A 20,218-nucleotide genomic window follows, 5' to 3' on the forward strand; every position below is an offset into this window, starting at 1 on the left:
TCAGGCATATTTAGGGTACTCTTGTAAAGCTTATGACATTTGTAGCAGCCACTGGCATATTTTAAGAGCTTTGTAGTACTATTTAGAGGCCTCTAGAATTTTTAAATTGGTCATAAAGGCTTTTTGATGAAAAAAAAAATAGTTTTTTTGAAGAATTTGATTTTAAAAAGAATTTTAAAAGCTTTTCAAAAAATTTTCTGGCCATAAATATGTCTAAAGTCATTTTAGAGGCTTCTGGCAGTTTTTGAGAAATCTTTGAAAGCTTAGGACACTTTGTAGATAATTTTGGTAATGTTTAAAAAATTTGAAAAATGTTTGTAAAATTTTCAATAGTATTTAGTGCTCTCTGGCATTAATGCTTCTAGCTGCCTCTGGAAATTTTTAGTATCTTTTTTGTACTTTTGGTTGAACAAGGACTTATCTATGATGCCTATGTTTTTCTCTATAAATTAAGAAATAAATTACTCCCTGCCTATACCTGTGATAGAGTAACATATTTTAAGGACGTTCATAATTATCAAACAAGAAATTGTAACGATTTTATCTTAGTTGATAGGTATCGCTCAAACAAAATGTCAAACTCCATCTTATGTAGAGGACTATCTGAGTACAATAAGCTACCAAATGATTTGAAAAACTGTGATAATTTTAAAAATTTTAGTACAATGTTAAGGAATTATGTGCTGTCCAACGTGTAAGGTAGTCGCCTCATGGATTTATCGGTTAAATTTTTTTTAAAATGTATTGTATTGTAAATTGTATTTTAATTCTATTGAATATTTTGTATTATATGTTTACACTGTTTACTTTTTAATCGTTTTTTGTATATAGCATTTGGCTAAATAAATAAACATTATTATTATTATTATTATTATTTTTAGAGAACTATCGTCTTTACAAAATAACACTTTAAATACCTAGCAATTTTAAATATTTCTTGTAAAGTCTATGACATTTATAGATGCTTCTGACAATTTTTGGAAGGTTCAGAATAGTATTTAAAGCCTTCTCTGGCTTTTTCATAGTAATTTTAAAGACATGAATTTAAATGTAGAAAAATAAAATAATGATGAAAATAATTAAAAATGTAAAACTTAGAAGTATGTATATCCTGTATCATTATTATTAGAGTCCGGATTTCTAGAAATTTTGCTTTTTGTAAATAATAAAAGCAACCAACCTTTGACATCTAATGTGAACGATTTATGCGCAAACGCGTTATTTGACAGACTTTGTTGATGCTTTTTTTTCTTTTTTCTTCGTTTGGTGATTATTTTAGTTTTTTGTGCTTATTTACTGCTATTTTTGTATCATTTAACTAGTTTTTTACAAAACAAGTGTTTCAAGTTTTTAAAATTAAACTAAATTAATGACTGCTTTGACAAAAAAATGCTATATTGAGATATTGAAAGCTTCTGAACGACAAAAACATATTGGAAAATGTATAAGTATCAATTTACAAATCTAAACTGACCAAAAAATTTCCAAATGCTCCCGAAGTAGTCGAAAAAAATGTAAAAACATTCCAAAACACTATAGAACCTCTAAAATGCCTTGCAAAGCTTACAAAGCGGCCTAGAAGCTTCTAAAAGCTTCCAAATGTCCAATCCAATTTATCTAGAAGCTCTCAAAAGCAACCGTAGGCTTCTAAAGCAGTTTAACAGCTTCTAAAAGTTTCTAAAACCGTCTCCAAGGTTTAAAATGCCTTAAAGGCAGTCCAGAACCTTTAAGGCTCTTTAAACTGTCCAAACATCTTCAAAATGCTCCTAAAGTAGTCTAAAAAGGTTTTAAAATAATACAAAAACTCTAAAATGCTTCTCACGCAGTCTAAAGCCTTTCAAAAGTTTCTAAAACCGTCTACAAGATTTTTAATTGCCTTAAAGGCAGTCCAGAACCTTCAAGGCTCTTTAAACTGTCCAAACACCTTCCAAATGCTCCTGAAGTAGTCTAAAAAGGTTTTAAAACAGTACAGAAACTCCAAAATGCTTCTCAAGCAGTCTAAAGCCTTTCAAAATAGTCTAGAAGCTTCCAAAAGCTTTTAAAACACTCTAAAGGCTTCCAAATAATCTTCAACTAGTCTAGAAGCTCTTAAAAAATGTCAAGGCAGTCTAAAAGCTTCCATAAGTTTCTAGAGCAGTTTAAAAACTTCCAAAAGTTCAAATTCACATGTCTTAAAAGCAGTCCAGAACCTTCAATGCTCCTAAAGTAGTCTAAAAAGATTTCAAAACACTAAAAAAACTCCAAAGTACTTCTAGAGCATTCCAGACAAGATTTTAAAACAGTCTAAAATCTTCCGTGCTACAAGTATTTTTTAAAAAAAAATTGCATCTCTGAAAGAGTTTTGTGCTTTTTTTGATGAAAATAATTTTGCTTTTTAAGCGCCTTTTTTCACGATTTTTGTGCTTTTTAATCCGGACTCTACTTATTATAAATAAAATTTTGCAGTCGAATACTAAGTTCTGCGAACAGAAACTGACTTTTTTACAGGGTGAGTGAGATAACTTTTTATGTTCTTTACAGTAAACCGTGCTGAAAATACAAAAAAATCCAAATTTTGACCTGTATCTCAAGAGAAACACGATTACCGCTATAAAAAAATTGTTATAGCATAACTGCCAATCTAAATTTTTAAACTGTTTTAACATTTTTGTTGCATTCAAAAAACCGAAATGTTATTTAGAGTTATGTAAGCTTCAAACGCACCTAAACAGCCATATAAAAAGCATCCCTTCAAATAACCCATACATGCAAGACACCCTGTATAGTTGTACTTGTTTTCTTACTTTGGATTAAAAAACGGAAAAAATCTATTTTTTTATTTTAATTCAGCCTGTAAATCTTACTGTTTCGGTAGTAGTAACTGAATTTAAACACCCTGTAGATGTCAAGATTTTTGGTGGGAAGCTAAGACCATTTAAAGGACAGAGCCAAATCAATATGTAATACTCTAAAATTAGACCAATGCAGGTGATATTTAATTACATTAACATACTAAACATACGACCGGTGACTAATAAAACAACCAGAAAAAAACTACAGCGTGTGCCATATGTATTTATAATACAGTTATAAATATAGGGGCCAAACGCGTAAACTTCCATATTAAAGCCAATATGATTGTTTCCCGCTTTAGGGGGGCCTCGGGGGGCTATTTCTGGATCAAGATGACTCAAAAGTAATAGGTGACTGAACACGCATAGGTTTCCAAGTTTTGATGTATAAGTGACGTCACGCCCCACCTCAGAGGAGGTCCCAAGAAACGTGCTTGCTCATTATTTAGCCGTAACCGAGACGGAGTGCACCCAAAAGTGTTTCTAGTGTTGTTAGTGTTTTTTTGTGAATTTTGGTTGGGCCGCGTGAAATTTCCTTCAGGAAATTTCATGCGGCTTTAATTGAACAGATTAGACTTGACAGTGCCCTGAAAAATTTTTTTAAGTGGTTCCAAGTGATTTGTGAAGTGTTTCACTAGGAGTTTCTGTGACTGATCAAGCGGCGATTGATTATTTATTTATTTTTGTATTTGGAGATACTCCAAAACTATTATTCTTAACTTTATATTGTAGTAGTAGTAGTAGTAGTTTTAGGTTGTTAAAGAAATTTGAATAAACGTGGATTGCTCATTGTGAGTTTTATTTTTGCCAACCTTTCAATGTTTCAGTGAACCAAATATAGTCAGTAACCTAATCTACACAAAAGTTTAAAATAGTTTTTGGTTGCGCACGGCACCACTTAAGTTATTTACAGTTTTGTCTGCTATTATGCCTAAAAATTGTCGGTAGAGAGTATAAAGTTGGCACTCATCCAGATCGAGTACTCGAGACAAACAACGTTTTTCTAAGGAATCTAGGTAAATGACTAATGGTCTCAAATTCAGAAAAACTCAGACACCAAAAGTTTGTTTTGTCTTTCATCTTCTGGTTGTTTGTCCACTTTTTCGCATGATTAATAACCGATGTAGTGACAAATGTTTTTCAACTAAATGTGTCACAGAATTAGTCATCAAATCTAGGCGTAAGTGCCAAAAATTTTTTTTTTTTAAAGCCGCAGGGTCTGTCACTAGAAACTCATATTTAAACAATATAGCGATTTATTAAACAAAATCTGCAAAAATTTATACATAAACAAAAAAATTACAAACATCAGGGAAAATGGGGTGTGTGAGTGCCGAAAGCTGTCTACTTCAATCCGCATTACACATGTTTAAACTAAAATCACTTGGAACCTTAAAAATCCACCACCAAAAATCTTGTTCTCTAATTATTAACGAAGGGCTGTTTTCCATTTCGTTCCAGTGATTTTGTTAAATTTACAACGAAAGCCTAACAGAAAGCAAATTTTTTTTTGGTCCTAATTTTCACCTGGAGGTTCGAAATTAAAACCAGCACCTCCACGACTTAATATGGTACAAAACAAAAAAACAGCTGAGCTTATTTCTTACTTTTGACGATTAGTCTGGCCGACTGGTCTACTGAACCCGCTGAGGATGTGGCTCTGCAGGAAAACACCCCTGAATCTTCTGCGTAGGTGGTGGAAATTAGCAAAATGGCGTTGTTACCCTCTTGGATCATCTGCAATAAATATACATTTTAGTAAGAAATGCGACAATGCTTCAAGTTTTAAATATTGTTACGGTTTGGGCCTACTATGCTCGATACTTCTGAACGAGCACTCGATTCGGGATGAAACCGATGCGATAAAAGAAACATTACGTGTTATAATTGTGGACGTAAAGGACAAATTCATAATGGTTGGAGGATTGGTCAAATCGCGAAGGTGACAGACAAAAAGAATGAACAGCAGCGTTTGTAAGGAAGACATAATAAAAGGACAGCGCTCAGACTCTGATTTGAAAGTAATCAGAAGATGGTTGGAGAAGGATTTGAAACCGGATTGGCAACAGATTTCCAGATATGGACCAACAGTAAGGGGTTACTGGTTGCAGTGGAATTCGCTTTGACTGCGAGATGACTTAATTACTCGCAAATGGGAAAGTCCAGACGGAAAACGCTTTGTTTACCAAACAATAGTGCCCAATCCCTGCAAAGAGAATGTGCTGCGAGAACTACATGATGGTGGACTACATGGAGTAAACCAGACTTTGGCTAGAATAAGACATCGATTTTACTGGATTAACTTCAGAAAGGACGTTGAGGAATGGTGTAAACGGTGTGCCCAGTGTTCGTTACAGAAGGGATCCAGCACAATTCAGGAACTTGAGAGAGAGAAGATGAAACCAAAGAACGACCGTATGAAGATGACACTGGACCACGGACCAGCTGGTGGCAATTATAAGGAAGGTGATGCTGTGTGGATGTTTCAACCCAGGAGGAACAAAGGATTTAGTCAAAGATGGTAACGACACTGGGAGGGACCTTACAATATGTTATCTGTGACCAGAAGATTGCTTTTAATGTCCATGTACTTGTATTTAAATTAAGACATAACCTGTTACCGGAGTATATTTGTGATAAAACCAAACTGTTTAGGGATATACTTATAGCACAAGAAATACTTTGGATTTCATATTGACACATGTAATTCTGGTCAGGTAAATAATTCGTGTTATGTAGGGGCTTTAGTGATTTTAATATGTTACCCAATAGTATTAAATGGTATAAGTCAAAGGATTTTATGCTTTTATAGGCGCTATTTTGTATGTTCTTTGTTATCATTACTTAAGTTATTTATATGTAGCTATTATGCTAAATAAATCTCTCTTGCTTACTAACTTACTAATAGTGAAAAACCTATTTTTTTGCTCTAATTTTTCTATTTAATTACATTAGTTGGATCATTTAAAGGTGATTTAAATGAAACCATATGTATCTGTTTGAATCAGGCCACATGTGCTCATTAAATTTATTTTTAGCGTAAATTAAACTGGACGTGTGGTAATTTGTGTGAGTTTTGCAGTTCAATTAAACGGTTTCAGTTGGCTTTTAGATTATCAAACTTGGCTCTATATTTCCTCAAAATTACTGATCAAAGAAACTGTTTGTAGGTTAATTATACATTTGGTTCAAGTATTACATGTATTTTCAGTTAGTTAACTCGAGTTTTTCTAAAAATTAGGTGCTTTTTCATAAAAAAGGCATTTTTTTTGTGTTGCAATTAGTCTATTTAATTTTGATCACCCTGTATACAACCCTAAGCTATCAAATTCTTCTGTACAGAGCAAAAATATGAAATACTGAGTTATTTGGTAATAACTTCAGATTGAATCTGAATTCGACAGTTACAGGGTAAAATGAACTTCTTGTTTAGAGCAACAGTTGACAGAGCTGTTACTCAACTCAAAAAAAGTAGTTGAAGTACCAATTACTTCCGTAAAATAGTTGAACTACTTGAATTAATTCAACTACTCTAAGTACTACTACTAAGTGAATTTTCTTCATACAGGGTGGTCCAGTTTTAAAAATGTCAATAATGCATCATTAGATAGACTTAGAATCCAGTAAATTTACTTTGAAACGGTGGTTTGAAAGAACAGTCAGGAACAAAATTGCCTGCAAAAACCCATTTGCAAGGAAAAAATTACTGTTTTAAGCACATTTCTGAAAACCTCATTAAATTTCCTATCCAATACACTAAAAAAACACAACAAAATTTGATACAGGGAAAAAAGCGGTGTCAAAATTTGAACTGCCAGAAACACAGTTTAAAAGGACAGTCAAGGACAAAATTGCCTGTGAAACTCACTTGGAGCGAGAAAGTTACTGTTTTAAGCACATTTTAGGAATCCTCATTAAACTTTCTATCTAACAAACTGAAAAAACACTACAAATTTCGGTACAGTCTAGGAGAAAAGCAGTGTCAAAATTTCATCTACCAGAAACACAGTTTGAAAGGACAATCATGGACAAAATTACCTGTAAAACGCATTTAGCTTTTGAAAATGCCTGTTTTAAGCACTTTTTAAAATCCTCATTAAATTTTCTATCTAATAATATAAAAAAACACTACAAAATCATGTAAAGTCAGGGAGAAAACTGGTGTCAAAATTTGAACTGCCAGGAACAAAGTTTGAAAGGATAGTCAGGGACAAAATCGCTTGTAAAACTCACTTGGAGTAAAAAAATTACTGTTTTAAGCACATTTTAGGAATCCTCATTACATTTTTCTATCTAACCAACAGAAAAAAACACTACAAAATCATGTAAAGTCAGGGAGAAAACTGGTGTCAAAATTTGAACTGCCAGAAACACAGTTTGAAAGGACAGTCAGGGACAAAATCGCCTGTAAAACTCACTTGGAATGAGAAAATTACTTTTTAAAGCACATTTTAGAAATCCTCATTAAATTTTCTATCTAACAAATTGAAAAAACACTACAAATTTAAGTACAGTCTGGGAGAAAAGCAGTGTCAAAGTTTCATCTGCCAGAAACACAGTTTGAAAGGACAATCATGGACAAAATTACCTGTAAAACGCACTTAGCTTTTGAAAATGACTGTTTTAAGCACTTTTTGAAATCCTCATTAAATTTTCTATCTAATAATATAAAAAAACACTACAAAATCATGTAAAGTCAGGGAGAAAACTGGTGTCAAAATTTGAACTGTCAGGAACAAAATCGCTTGTAAAACTCACTTGGAGTAAAAAAATTACTGTTTTAAGCACATTTTAGGAATCCTCATTACATTTTCTATCTAACAAACAGAAAAAACACTACAAAATCATGTAAAGTCAGGGAGAAAACTGGTGTCAAAATTTGAACTGCCAAAAACACAGTTTGAAAGGACAGTCAGGGACAAAATCGCCTGTAAAACTCACTTGGAATGAGAAAATTACTTTTTAAAGCACATTTTAGGAATCCTCATTAAATTTTCTATCTAACAAACTGAAAAAACACTACAAATTTCGGTACAGTCTGGGAGAAAAGCAGTGTCAAAATTTCATCTGCCAGAAACAAAGTTTGAAAGGACAATCATGGACAAAATTACCTGTAAAACGCACTTAGCTTTTGAAAATGACTGTTTTAAGCACTTTTTGAAATCCTCATTAAATTTTCTATCTAATAATATAAAAAAACACTACAAAATTATGTAAAGTCAGGGAGAAAACTGGTGTCAAAATTTGAACTGCCAGAAACAAAGTTTGAAAGGACAGTCAGGGACAAAATCGCCTGTAATACTCACTTGGAGTAAAAAAATTACTGTTTTAAGTACATTTCTGGAATCCTAATTAAATTTCCTATCCAGCAGACTAAAAAAACACTACAAAATTTGGCACAGTCTGGGAAAAAGGCGGTGTCAAAATTTCATCTGCCAGAAACAAAGTTTGAAAGGACAATCATGGACAAAATTACCTGTAAAACGCACTTAGCTTTTGAAAATGACTGTTTTAAGCACTTTTTGAAATCCTCATTAAATTTTCTATCTAATAATATAAAAAAACACTACAAAATTATGTAAAGTCAGGGAGAAAACTGGTGTCAAAATTTGAACTGCCAGAAACAAAGTTTGAAAGGACAGTCAGGGACAAAATCGCCTGTAATACTCACTTGGAGTAAAAAAATTACTGTTTTAAGTACATTTCTGGAATCCTAATTAAATTTCCTATCCAGCAGACTAAAAAAACACTACAAAATTTGGCACAGTCTGGGAAAAAGGCGGTGTCAAAGTTTGAACTGCCAGAAACACAGTTTGAAAAGACAGTCAGGGACAAAATCGCCTGTAAAACTCACTTGGAGTAAAAAAATTACTGTTTTAAGTACATTTCTGGATCCTCATTAAATTTCCTATCCAGCAATTTGAGGCGCATTATACATCATCTTGTGAGCCTAATTTTCCTAATAACTCTAACACTATTCTGTAATTTTCATCATTTTCTCAATCTGTTAAATGCATTGGCTTTTTAAGTCTACTTTGGTAATTAACATTTGGAATTTTTATGGAAAGAAATTTAAAGCAATGTAACTAAACAAAACTCACCTGGAAATCTGGTGATTCAGGTATAAGGAAGCCCTCTCTCAGCCATTGAATAGTAGGTTTGGGTTTGCCACTGATGGTGGTTTTGAACTGCGCTGGACTACCCTCTACCACCACCACGTCCTTCAGAGGCGTCAAACTGGGCGGCACTTCTTGAGTTTCGGGCGCCAACACCCTCAATTTAGCTTGGGCGGCCACAGTGCCAGCAGGACTTTCTGCAACGCACTTGTACACTCCCTCGTCCTCAGGGAAAGCCTCGGATATTCTCAAGGTGCAAAACTCTCCTTCTTTGCTCATTTGGAAGTATCTGGATGGTTTGATGACTTTGTCTGCTTTAAGCCATTTGATTGTCGGAGCAGGTTTGCCGGTAATTCTACAACGGAAGGCCACTGCTTGACCTTCGCGAATTGTTTGGTCCTTCAAGGGTTCCAGTATAGTTGGAGCTTTTTCGGTTCCCGGGGTGACAGGTTTAGATGGTTTCTGTTTGGACAAAGGGGAGGTAACAGTGAGGTCAGCTTCGCATCGAGCTTCTCCACCTTGGTTCATAGCAACACATTCGTATTTTGCTGTGTCTTCTGGGACAGTTTCGATAATCAACAATGTGTATAATTCGTCTTCTTCTAAGGTCTTGTAGCGAATGTCTGAAGTGATTTTCTTGCCATTCTTCAACCAGTATACGTCGATTGGTTTGGTGCCGCTGATTTTAGCATCGAATCGCACCAGCTGACCTGCATTCACTGAAGTTGATTGAATGGTGGTGTTAAAACTTGGTGGTACTACACCACCACGTCCTTGTCTGCGTCTTTCTTGCACTACCAAATTGGCACTGCATTTGGCTGTTCCTCCTCTGTTTTCAGCTACAACACTGAACACTCCCGAGTCTTCCATGAATACTTGTCTGATAGTCAAAATGGATTTGGTGCTAAAGGTGTAGATCTTTAAGTCTGGAGAGCTGGTGATAGGAAAGTCTTCCCTGAACCATGTGATTTTTGGTAGTGGGTCTCCATCGAACTCCACTTCAAATCTAGCGGAGTCATTCTCGAAAGCTCTGCAAGGTTGAATCTTCTTGGTGAAGACTGGTGGATTGGATGGTAACACTTGTCCTTGCACTACGCGTTCTTTAGTTTTGGCTTTGTGCTCCACATCAGTAGTTTCGGTGGCAGTAATGTTTCGTGTGATTTCCAAATCACCTTGACGTTCTTTTTGGGTTTGCTTTTGTTTAGTGACGTAGACTTCTCTGCCGTGAACTCCTGATTCTGTAGGTCCTGGAGGGTAAGCTGCAGACTTTGAGTCAACTTCATATTCGGTTTGCAGTTCTTCCTTAGATTTCTCGGTTTTCCTGAGGGTTACTTGGTCTTTGTGGACGATTTTAGGTGGTTCAGCTTTGGGTATCCTTGGTGTTGGCTGGAGCTGGGGCCTCTCGGGTACTTGTTCCCTAAAACAACACAGAAAATATAGAATTTTTCATTAATCGTAAGTAGGAAGTAACGTACAAGTTTTCTTGATATTGTTGAGCCATTCCTCTGGTCAAAGTGCTACTAGCGATCTTCTCACCAGGAATGGCCATCTGGTGGGACGATTCTCGTAATCGGATTTCTTTGCTGACTTGCTCGTTCTCGAGCTGCTGGATCTTGCTGTAGTAATCTTCACCTTTCTTCGTTTTCACTGATCTCTGCCATTCCGTTTCAGGTTCGGTGAATTCTTTCGGTTGAATATGAACACCAGAGACGTTCAATCCGGATTCTCGCAGAGTTGTGTTGCGTTCGTCGAATACTTTCTCAAGTTCGGTTTCTTGACGCTCTTTTTGATATTGAGCTAGATCTTGGTCATACCAAGCTACAGATGAAAAAATCACATTTTGAATGAGTTTTTCAGAATGTATCAGGGGAATACAGAGATAGAGCGTGATACGATACACAATAGCACTTCGACACATTTAAGTTTTTGAAGGATTTAAGTATTAACAATTGTTGTACAGGATTTTTCAAAGTTTATTAGTACATTTGTCAATTCTTGTCAATGAAGAAGAATTGCTATTTACTATGCAGTTTAACTCTAAATTTTGTACCAAATGAGGTAATGAGGCCCTTTACACCCTAGTCTAGATAGGACATCATGTTCAGGGTTATTTACGGTAAATTCTTACTTTGTTTTACATTTTTTTCACACTTTTATCATTGTTTTTATTGCCTTTAGAGTTACACAAGTATGGACATTACTACATAATCCATACAAAATAAAAGAAAAAGTTCATTACATTTTAGGGTAGTGATCAATTAGTCTTTGTGAAGAAGTGGTCATGTGACTGACTGTCACTTAAAAAGTTCTTCAATATCTTTGTCTAGTCCATTGCTTTGTAGAGAGTCTCTATTTTTACAATTGGTTTCCTATGAGTTGTACAAGCTACATTGAATAACAACGCACATGCTTCAAACTGCAAACCTTTATGCAGAAATACGTTGAAGTGTCTTTAGTAAATATAAATAATATAATAGTGTAATATTTGATCTTAGTAATCAATTATTAATACTTAATAACCTCCAGGGATGACACGAATATTTCTACTATAACTATACGGTTCTCAAAAGTCATCCATTAAGCTATAAAAAGCATGCAAGACGACACATAAACACGACATATACTGTGGCGTACCTGGTCGAAAACCATCCTCAAGTGCAGAAAGCGCCAAATCACCCGCGGGGATGATTTGCCTCGAAGCAAACGTGAAGGAACAACTCCAGGATCAAGGAGGAGTGAGGAAGAAAGAGAAAACGAAACAGTGGTCTAGGATTGAGGTTATGTTTGTTGATTGACAACAAGACTGTAGTTGAGGTAGACGAGGAAGTTTAGAAATTGAGTATTAGAGCGTATGTGCTTGGCTTGCTTGGTCAAATTTGTGCATTGTGTAAAGTATGATTTAGTAGTCAATCGTGGCATTTTGAACAAAGTCAAGCCAGTGCCGGCTCGAATCAATTTGAGAAAAAGTGTGCGGCTGTACTTACGCCTTGGCGAGTTCTTCAGTACGTTTCTGTAGTCGTCGTGCCTTGGTATCACCTTGAGTTCAGTTTCCGCAATGGATTCGCCTACAGAACTTCTGGCGATAACTTCAATTTTGCCAGTGTCGTACTGACGGGTCTTGGGGATGTCCATGTGGTACATTCCATCGTAAGTAAGCTTGTAACGGGAGCCACTGACTACCGTATGTCCGTTAATCAACCACATAACCTAACCGAAAAGACAAAAATAAACCCAACAATAAGAAAGGATATAGGTCAACATACCCTAGGTCTGGGATGACCGGTGACTCTGCAACAGAACCTAGCCCATTCACCTTCTTCTACGGTGGCTGGTTCAGGTCTGCTGACAAATACTGGAGCTGATCTGGGTTTCGATTCTTCTTCAACTTCTTCAGGAACTCTGCACAATTCTTTAGTAAGTATACTGCAAATCATCAAATACTAAACCAACTTACGCCTGCCATGAGGCCTCTAACTGTCTGATCTTCTCTATGCTCTTCATGCCCTTGGGGAGTTGGGAATCGTAGATGATTCCAGGCTTGCCAGCCACTTTGATTACTGCCCTTGTTTCGTCCATACCATATAAATTGGTAGCCCTACATAGGTATTCGCCGCTGTCTTCTGGGTATACCCAGCCAAAGTTCATTGCCACATAACCAAAGTCGTAGATTGGTGTAAATCGATTTTCTGTTATGGGTGTAAAAATGCCAGTTTAAAGTAAAAGACTCACATATGTACAAGGGAAAATTACAACAATTTTAAAACTCTTAACACTATAAAAGAACTTACTGTGTGGCAAAGGTTTTCCATTGAGGAACCATTCAACTTTCATATTAGGATCACCAACTGGAGCCAGTTGACACTCAAATTTGCTGGTCTGCCTCTCAACCAGTTCAGTCTGGTCCAGAATTTGTGTAACAAATCTCGGAGGTTGTTTTTTATCCACATCGTACAAGTCATCTTCAGTCAGATACACTTCTGAGGTGTACTTTTTAATAGCCGCCTCCATTTGCATTAGAGCTTCAGATTTCTTCATTCCCTTTGGTACTTGGTTCTGCAAGATGATATTAGGAAGTTTCTTGCAGGATACATGAGCCTTGGTAAAGTCTTCTCCGTGATCGTTAACAGCCCTGCACACATATTCGCCTGAATCTTCGGAATATACGTTGAGGATGTCCAAAGAGACAAAACCCATATCGTATACGGTGCGGTAGCGATGTCCTGCTGGTAGCAATTTTCCGTTGCGGTACCACTCAATTCTTAGTTTAGGATCGTCTTTGGGTTCTACAGTACACTCGAACCTTAACGATTCAGATTCTTCTACAGTCACTGATTGAATGTGGGTTACAAATTTGGGTGGCCCGAACGTTTTGTCTTCTTGAGGAGCTACAGAAACTGGACCTTTCTCCAGTTCTTTAAGTTTGTCAGCGCTCATTCCTGCTGGAAGTTGACTTTCAAAGTCGATGGTGCGTTTGGACTTAGAGGTTACTTTAGCCTTGGTGATAGCATAGCCCCACTTGTTGGTAGCTTTGCAAATGTATTCCCCTGCATCTCTGGTGTAGCTGTAATCGATATCCAGAGAAATGAAACCGAAATCGTTGATCTGGTGTACACGTGAACCAGTTGCAAAAGGTTTTCCATTAAAGAACCACTCAATCCTCATTGAAGAGTCATTCTTAGGTTCAACGCGACAGTCAAAGTGAATTGGACTACCTTCAGGAACATCCACGTTGTCTTTGATCTCCACAATAAATCTAGGTGGATTAGGTTTTTCTTCTTCAGGGAGGATTTCTTCCTTTTTGTACAGTTCCTCCTCTAACCTTTGGATACTTTCCGTGCCTGAGCGGAAGTTTGATGGAAGTTGTGGTTCCAATATAATTCCTTGCCTGCCTTTGACTTGAAGTGTGCAAGAAACAGTAGCCTCTCCGTGTTTGTTAGTGGCTTTGCAAGTGTACATTCCAGAGTCTCTTTGATAAACTCCAGCAACTTCCAGAATCACAAAACCAAAATCGTTGATAGTCTTGATCCTTGAACCTGCCCACAAAGCTTTACCATTGTGGAACCATTCAACTCTCATGCTGGGGTCATTAACCGGTGTCAACCTACACTCAAAGTGAGCCAAGGAGTTCTCTCCTAAAATCAAATCAGCTGGTGTGGTAATGAATTCTGGAGGTTTGCCTGAATCATCTTCAGGAGTGGCCTGACTTGGGGCCATTCCCAAACCTTCCAACTCAGCGATTTTATCTATGGTTCCTTCCATTCCTTTCGGAAGTTGTGACTCCAGAATGATGCTGCGCTTTCCTGATACTTTCATGGAAGCAGTGGTAACAGCCTCACCGTACTCGTTAATAGCTCTGCACGAGTATTCTCCAGAATTTTCTGGGTAAACTGGAGAGATTTCTAGAATGACAAAGCCAAAGTCGCAGAATGTGCGGAAGCGGGAACCCGTTCGTAATGGGCGACCGTTCCAGAACCATTCAACTTTCAATTTAGGATCGTCTGTTGGAATTAGTCTGGCTTCAAAGTGGGCACTTTCACCCTCACGAAGACTGTCGATGTTTGATAGTGGTACCGTAAATACGGGAGCTCTGCCTTTGGTAACTTCTTCGTGTTCCTCTCTAGTTCGAACCATGGAATCTTCTAAAGTCTGGATTTTTTCCAAACCACCTTCCATACCCTGTAAAAAATTCAGTGTAAGAAAACAAATAAAGTTTACAAAAAAATTGGGAACTTACTCTTGGTAATTGAGAGTCCAAAATCAGATTAGTTTTGGACGTGCACTTCAGTGTTGCTTTAGTAGAGTCTTGCCCATATTTGTTGTAAGCTCTGCACTCGTACACTCCAGAGTTCTCTTCGTAACAGTACAAAATATCTAAAATGACAATTCCAAAATCGTGGAAAGTACGGAACCTATGTCCATGTGGTAGTTTCTTTCCGTTGTAATACCATTCAACCACAAGATCTGGATCGGTAACTGGAGTAAGTCGAGCCTCAAAGTGAGCGCTTTGTCCTTCCACCAACTTGGTCATATCTTGAATCTGTGTAATAAATTTAGGTGGTTCTGTAACAATAGTGGCTTGCACTTGAGTTTGTTGTCCTTGGAAGCTTTCCAACTCTCTAATTTTAGCCAAAGAGTCGGGTTGTAAACTTTCTGAAAACACTCCTCCACGTCCATGAGCTGAAATTTTAGCTCTGGTGAAGTCTTCCCCGTATTTGTTGTATGCCCTGCAAACGTATTCTCCTGAATCCTGGTCTTGAATGTATGAAATATCCATGATTACAAATCCAAAGTCTGATACAGACTTAATCCTGGATGAGTTTAGTAACGGTTGACCGTTGTGGTACCATTCGACTTTAAGGTCAGGGTCGTTGACTGGTACCAGAGTGCACTCAAAGTGAGCGGACTGTCCGTCTTTTAAACCGACAATGTCTTGGATATGGGTGGTAAACTTGGGTGGACCTCCTGATATTCTTTCAACGCATACCAAAGTAACGCTTTGTTCGGCCATACCCCATTTGTTGGTTGCCTTACATGTGTAAGTTCCTGAGTCTTCGGTTTTAACTCCCAGTATTTCCAAGACCACCATACCAAATGCATGCACTGTACGGAACCTATGGCTAGCTTCAATAGTTTTACCATTGTAGAACCATTCAACCACCATGGTTTGATCTCCTATTGGTGTTAAACCAGCTTCGAAGTGCGCTATCTCACCTTCACCTAAGTTGGTCAAATTAGTAAATTCTGAAGTAAACACAGGTGCGTGTCCTTCATCTCCGTCCAGGAATGGCATTTCAGGTCTGTTAAGAGAATCTTCAAGGTTCTGAATCTTCTCCAAGCCTTCCTGTCCTTTGGGATGTTGGGTGCGTTCTATCAAGCTGGCTTTAGTTGTACAGTAAATGGTGGTTGAGGTGAAAGCCTCTCCGGCTTTGTTGGAAGCTTTAGCCGTGTAAACTCCTTGGTCTCTTTCATACACATCAGTCAAGTCCAGAGTGACAAAACCAAAGTCACTGGTCAGTTTAAACCTTGAAGCATGGTCTAATGATTTTCCGTTGAAGAACCATTCGATCTTAAGATTGGGATCTTCCTTAGGTTCTACCGAACCCTCCAAATGTAGTGGTTTGCTTTCTAGTATTGTAAATTCGGGGTTCAATGGCACCGTCCATACTGGTTTAGGATATTCCTTTTCTGGAGCAAATCCTGGATGTTTGGCCTTTGCTGCAAAGGCTTGATCGACTTCGTCGATGGCTTCAAGACCGACCTGGCCTTGAGGATGCTGGGTGTCGTAGAAGATGCTCTTTTTACCAGTGCATCGCAAAGTTCCTGAGGTAGTGGCGGAACCTTTGCTGTTGGTTGCTTTGCAAGTATAAAGACCTGAATCTTGTTCGTAAGAGTGAGTGATGTCTAGTGAAATAAAACCAAAGTCGTAAGTGGATTTGTATTTGGCACCACTTGGTAAAGGTTTGTTGTTTACGAACCACTCAATCTTCATGGTAGGATCCTTGGATGGTTCCACGTTACACTCAAAGTGCACATTGTCTCCTTCGAAGCATTCTACATTGTTCAAGTGTGTGATAAACATTGGGGTTTCGTAAGTTGGTTCTGGCAAGTCAGGACGAGCAGCTTGAGGTTTCTCTAATTCCTGAATTTTAGGGATTGCATCTGGATGCAAGCTCTGACCAAGCAGCCAATCCTTGTCCTCAATTTTGAGAGAGCATGTTGAAATGGCTTCTCCCAATTTATTGGTGGCTTTGCAAGTGTAAATTGCTGAATCATCTCCTCGGAGACCATTGATGGACAGAGTGACCAAGCCAAAGTCAAAAGTGCTGCGCAATCTGGTTCCAGTGGACAAAGAAACTCCATTCTTGAACCATTCAATTCTTAGATTTGGATCAGTTCTAGGTTCGACCTGAGCTTCCAAGTAGACATGCTGTCCTTCCACAAGTTTATCGTAACTGAGTAAGTGTTTAGTAAAGACTGGTGGTTGTTGTGGGGTTGTGTCCACAAACATGTCAGGAACTTTATTCATTTCAGCTTCTTTAAGACGGATTTGTTCCCATGCCTCTGGTTGTAGAGATTCTCCAACAATGCTACTTCTGGACTTGACTTTCATGGATATTGAAGAGACGGCTTCTCCAGCTCTATTGATGGCTTTACAAGTGTACACTCCAGAGTCACTGGTAACTGTTGACATAACATCCAACGTGACAAAACCAAAGTCGTGGGTTACTTTAAATCTTGAACCCAATTTGAGCTCAACACCATTGACGTACCACTCAAATCTTAGACTAGGGTCTCCTACTGGTACTACCCTAGCTTCAAAGCGAGCATGTTGACCTTCCCACAATTCAGTTGGTCCGGTAAGAAGTTGAGTAAAGATTGGTTTTTCAAATGCTCTTTCTGGAAGTTCAGGTCTGGGCGCTGCTGGTTGTTCCAGCAGTGCAATTTTGCTTTGAGCATCTGGATGTTGAGTATCCAGCTGAATGTTGGCTTCGGTTCTGATTTTCATTGAAGCGGTGGTTACAGCTTCACCCAAAGGATTGGAGGCTCTGCATAAGTAAATGCCTTCGTCTTCGGCACGGACATGCTGGATGTCCAGCGATACGTAACCAAAATCATGGATTTTAGTGATTCTGGAGCTGTCTTCCAGTGGTTTTTCATTTCTAAACCATTCAACTTTCAATGTTGGATCACCAACTGGAATTAACCGGCACTCAAAGTGCGCTTTTTGACCTTCTTGGATAAAGTCTATGTTTTGAAGTGGTTGTGTGAACACTGGACGTTGCCTGGTAACTTGATCTTCAACCTCAGGTCTTCTGTAAGGTTCATGGGCTTCGAGTTGTCTGATTTTGTCTAGACCTTCAGGTCTTTGGGATTCGGTAATTATACTGTCACGTGAGATTACTCTAAGATTGATGGATGAGACGCATTGTCCCAAGTTGTTTACGGCTTTCACTGAGTACTCTCCAGCATCTTCTGAGACTGCATGGTTGATATCTAAGGCGATATAACCGAAATCGAATGTGATGTGGAATCGGTTACCATGTGGTAAAGGTTTTCCATTGTGGTAAAACTCAATTCTTAAGTTGGAGTCGTGGATGGGTTCCACTTGAGCTTCAAAGTGGGCTGTCTGGCCTTCGTAAATTTCGGTGGTTCCTCGCAGTTCAGTAATAAATCTAGGAGCGGTGGGGATGGGTTCTTCAATTTCCAGTCTTGCTGGATGACCTTGGGATTCTAATTCCCGGATCTTCTGCAAACCTTCAGGGTGTTGGGTGTCCAATAAGATTCCCCGACTGCCTCCTACCCGAATTGTGCATGTGTTAACAGCTTCTCCAACCAAGTTGGTGGCTTTGCACATGTAAGTACCACTATCTTCTTGGTAGGCATAGAGAATATCCAGAGCTACATAACCAAAATCGTGGGTGGTTCTGAAACGATGTCCAGTTTTGAGCTTGACCCCATTGACAAACCATTCGATTTTCAAGTTGGCGTCATTAATTGGTTCTACGCGAGTTTCCAAATGGGCATGTTGACCTTCTTGCAAGTTGTCCAAGCTAATCAGAGGTGTTAAGAAGACTGGTTTCTGAGGAGCTGGTTCCACTTCCTCACGTTTGGGTCTTTCATAAGTTTCCAGCTCTTTGAGTTTCTTTAATCGTTGTTCATCCATGGTTTCTAAGTATAGGTTTTTGCTTTTAACCACGGAAACTGCTGCAGTTGTTACAGCTTCTCCAGCGGCATTACGTGCTCTGCACATGTAAGTTCCAGAGTCTTCAGCGTAGGCATAAAGAATGTCCAAGGCTACGTAACCAAAGTCGTAAGTGGTTTTGAAACGATGTCCTGTTTGTATAGGTCGTCCATTGCAGAACCATTCAACCCTCATTGTAGGGTCATTAACGGGAGTTAGAGTTGCCTCTAAGTGGGCACTTTGGCCTTCAGGCAGATTTTCTATGGTCTTTAACCCACGGCCAAACTGAGGCTTCTCCAAGATGATCGCATCTTCTCTGGAGACTTTCTTGTACTTTGAGTCATCTTCCAAGTATTGAATCTTCTGTAAGGCTCCTTCATGTTGAGTGTCACGGATAATTGAGGCTCTTGCTGAAATGATACAAACCAATTATACGATTGGACATTTAATTTACAACATCTTACATCTGACTGAAGTTTGTACAGACGACTGGGCTTGACCAATAAGATTAGTGGCCTTACAAGTGTAAGTGCCAGAATCCTCAGCGTAGGCTGTAAGAATGTCCAAACTGGCAAAACCGAAATCATACGCGGTTCTGAACCTATGTCCAGTAGTTAAGGGCTTTCCATCGTGGAACCATTCCACTTTAAGGTTGGAGTCTGGGTAAGGTTCGATGCGGCATTCGTAGTGGGCACTTTGGCCTTCAATAATTTCAGTTGGACCGTTCAATTGGGTGGAGAAGAAGGGCGCTTGCGTTACCCTAATTTCTTCTTCTTCGCGTCTTTGATAGCGGCTGGTGTCTTCGAGTTGACGCAATTTTTGTAGGGCTCCCTCGTGCTGGGATTCAAATTGTAAAGCGGCTTTTGCTGTAAATATAAAATATTTAATTCCTCCGAAATTTTAGTGGATAGTCAGGTTTTGGGAGACGGTTTTTATTATACTTATATTACAATATTGCAATGTAAATATTATTGTACATTACATATTGTACACAAAATATTATAATACATTGTGGTATATAAGCAAAGTAGATCAAGTACAAAAAAAATCCGCTGGACAAGGAGTCTCCTAAGTCTGAAACCACTCAAGTCGAAAAAGGCACAACAAAACCAAAACCAGAAGAAGAAGAGGAAGAGGTTAAGTTTAAACCAAAACAACACAAACCTTCTAAAGAACCAGAAGAAATAGAGTTGAAATCTTTAAAAAAACCAGAACTTATTGGAAAATTGCGTTGGCTAGGCCCAGGTATCCAATGGCCACTCAGGTGTATGAACTACCAGAAGAAAACCTAGAAATTGTAGCAGACACCACAAAAAGTCAAAAAAACCAATAAGATCAAGAAAAGGGTTGTATCAACTGAAGAAACTAAGTAATCGAAAACTGTGCAGTCAGAAAAAGGAACAACTCAAAGCACGGTCACTATAGTCGATAATCGATTATGTAGCTGATGACCATGTCGTTCCTTATAAAGCTCCTGAAGCTATTAAGCTCCTAAAGGAAGAACTTGTGGTTAAAACATCTGAAGGTATCATCAAGCGACTCTTCAAACGAAAGATTAAAAAGCCTAAAGGAAAACAACAGAATGAGTT

General features: G+C 38.1%; 1 protein-coding gene across 1 annotated transcript in view; it reads right to left on the minus strand.

Moving 5' to 3' along the window:
- LOC145725983 (uncharacterized) overlaps nt 1-20,218 on the minus strand; it is a 191,245-nt gene that overhangs the window by 68,988 nt on the left and 102,039 nt on the right. The window contains exons 60-68 of the mRNA XM_081974908.1: nt 19,094-19,495; nt 14,682-19,039; nt 12,736-14,623; nt 12,402-12,633; nt 12,211-12,346; nt 11,932-12,154; nt 10,423-10,765; nt 8,933-10,364; nt 4,430-4,568 (exon numbers count right to left, since the gene is read on the minus strand). Coding sequence (XP_081831034.1) covers nt 4,430-4,568; nt 8,933-10,364; nt 10,423-10,765; nt 11,932-12,154; nt 12,211-12,346; nt 12,402-12,633; nt 12,736-14,623; nt 14,682-19,039; nt 19,094-19,495 — 9,153 coding nt within the window. The remainder of the gene's footprint in view (nt 1-4,429; nt 4,569-8,932; nt 10,365-10,422; nt 10,766-11,931; nt 12,155-12,210; nt 12,347-12,401; nt 12,634-12,735; nt 14,624-14,681; nt 19,040-19,093; nt 19,496-20,218) is intronic.

Source organism: Ips typographus, linkage group LG3 (assembly GCF_016097725.1).
Source record: "Ips typographus isolate SLU linkage group LG3, UJ_Ityp_2.0, whole genome shotgun sequence".
Lineage (NCBI taxonomy): Eukaryota > Metazoa > Arthropoda > Insecta > Coleoptera > Curculionidae > Ips > Ips typographus.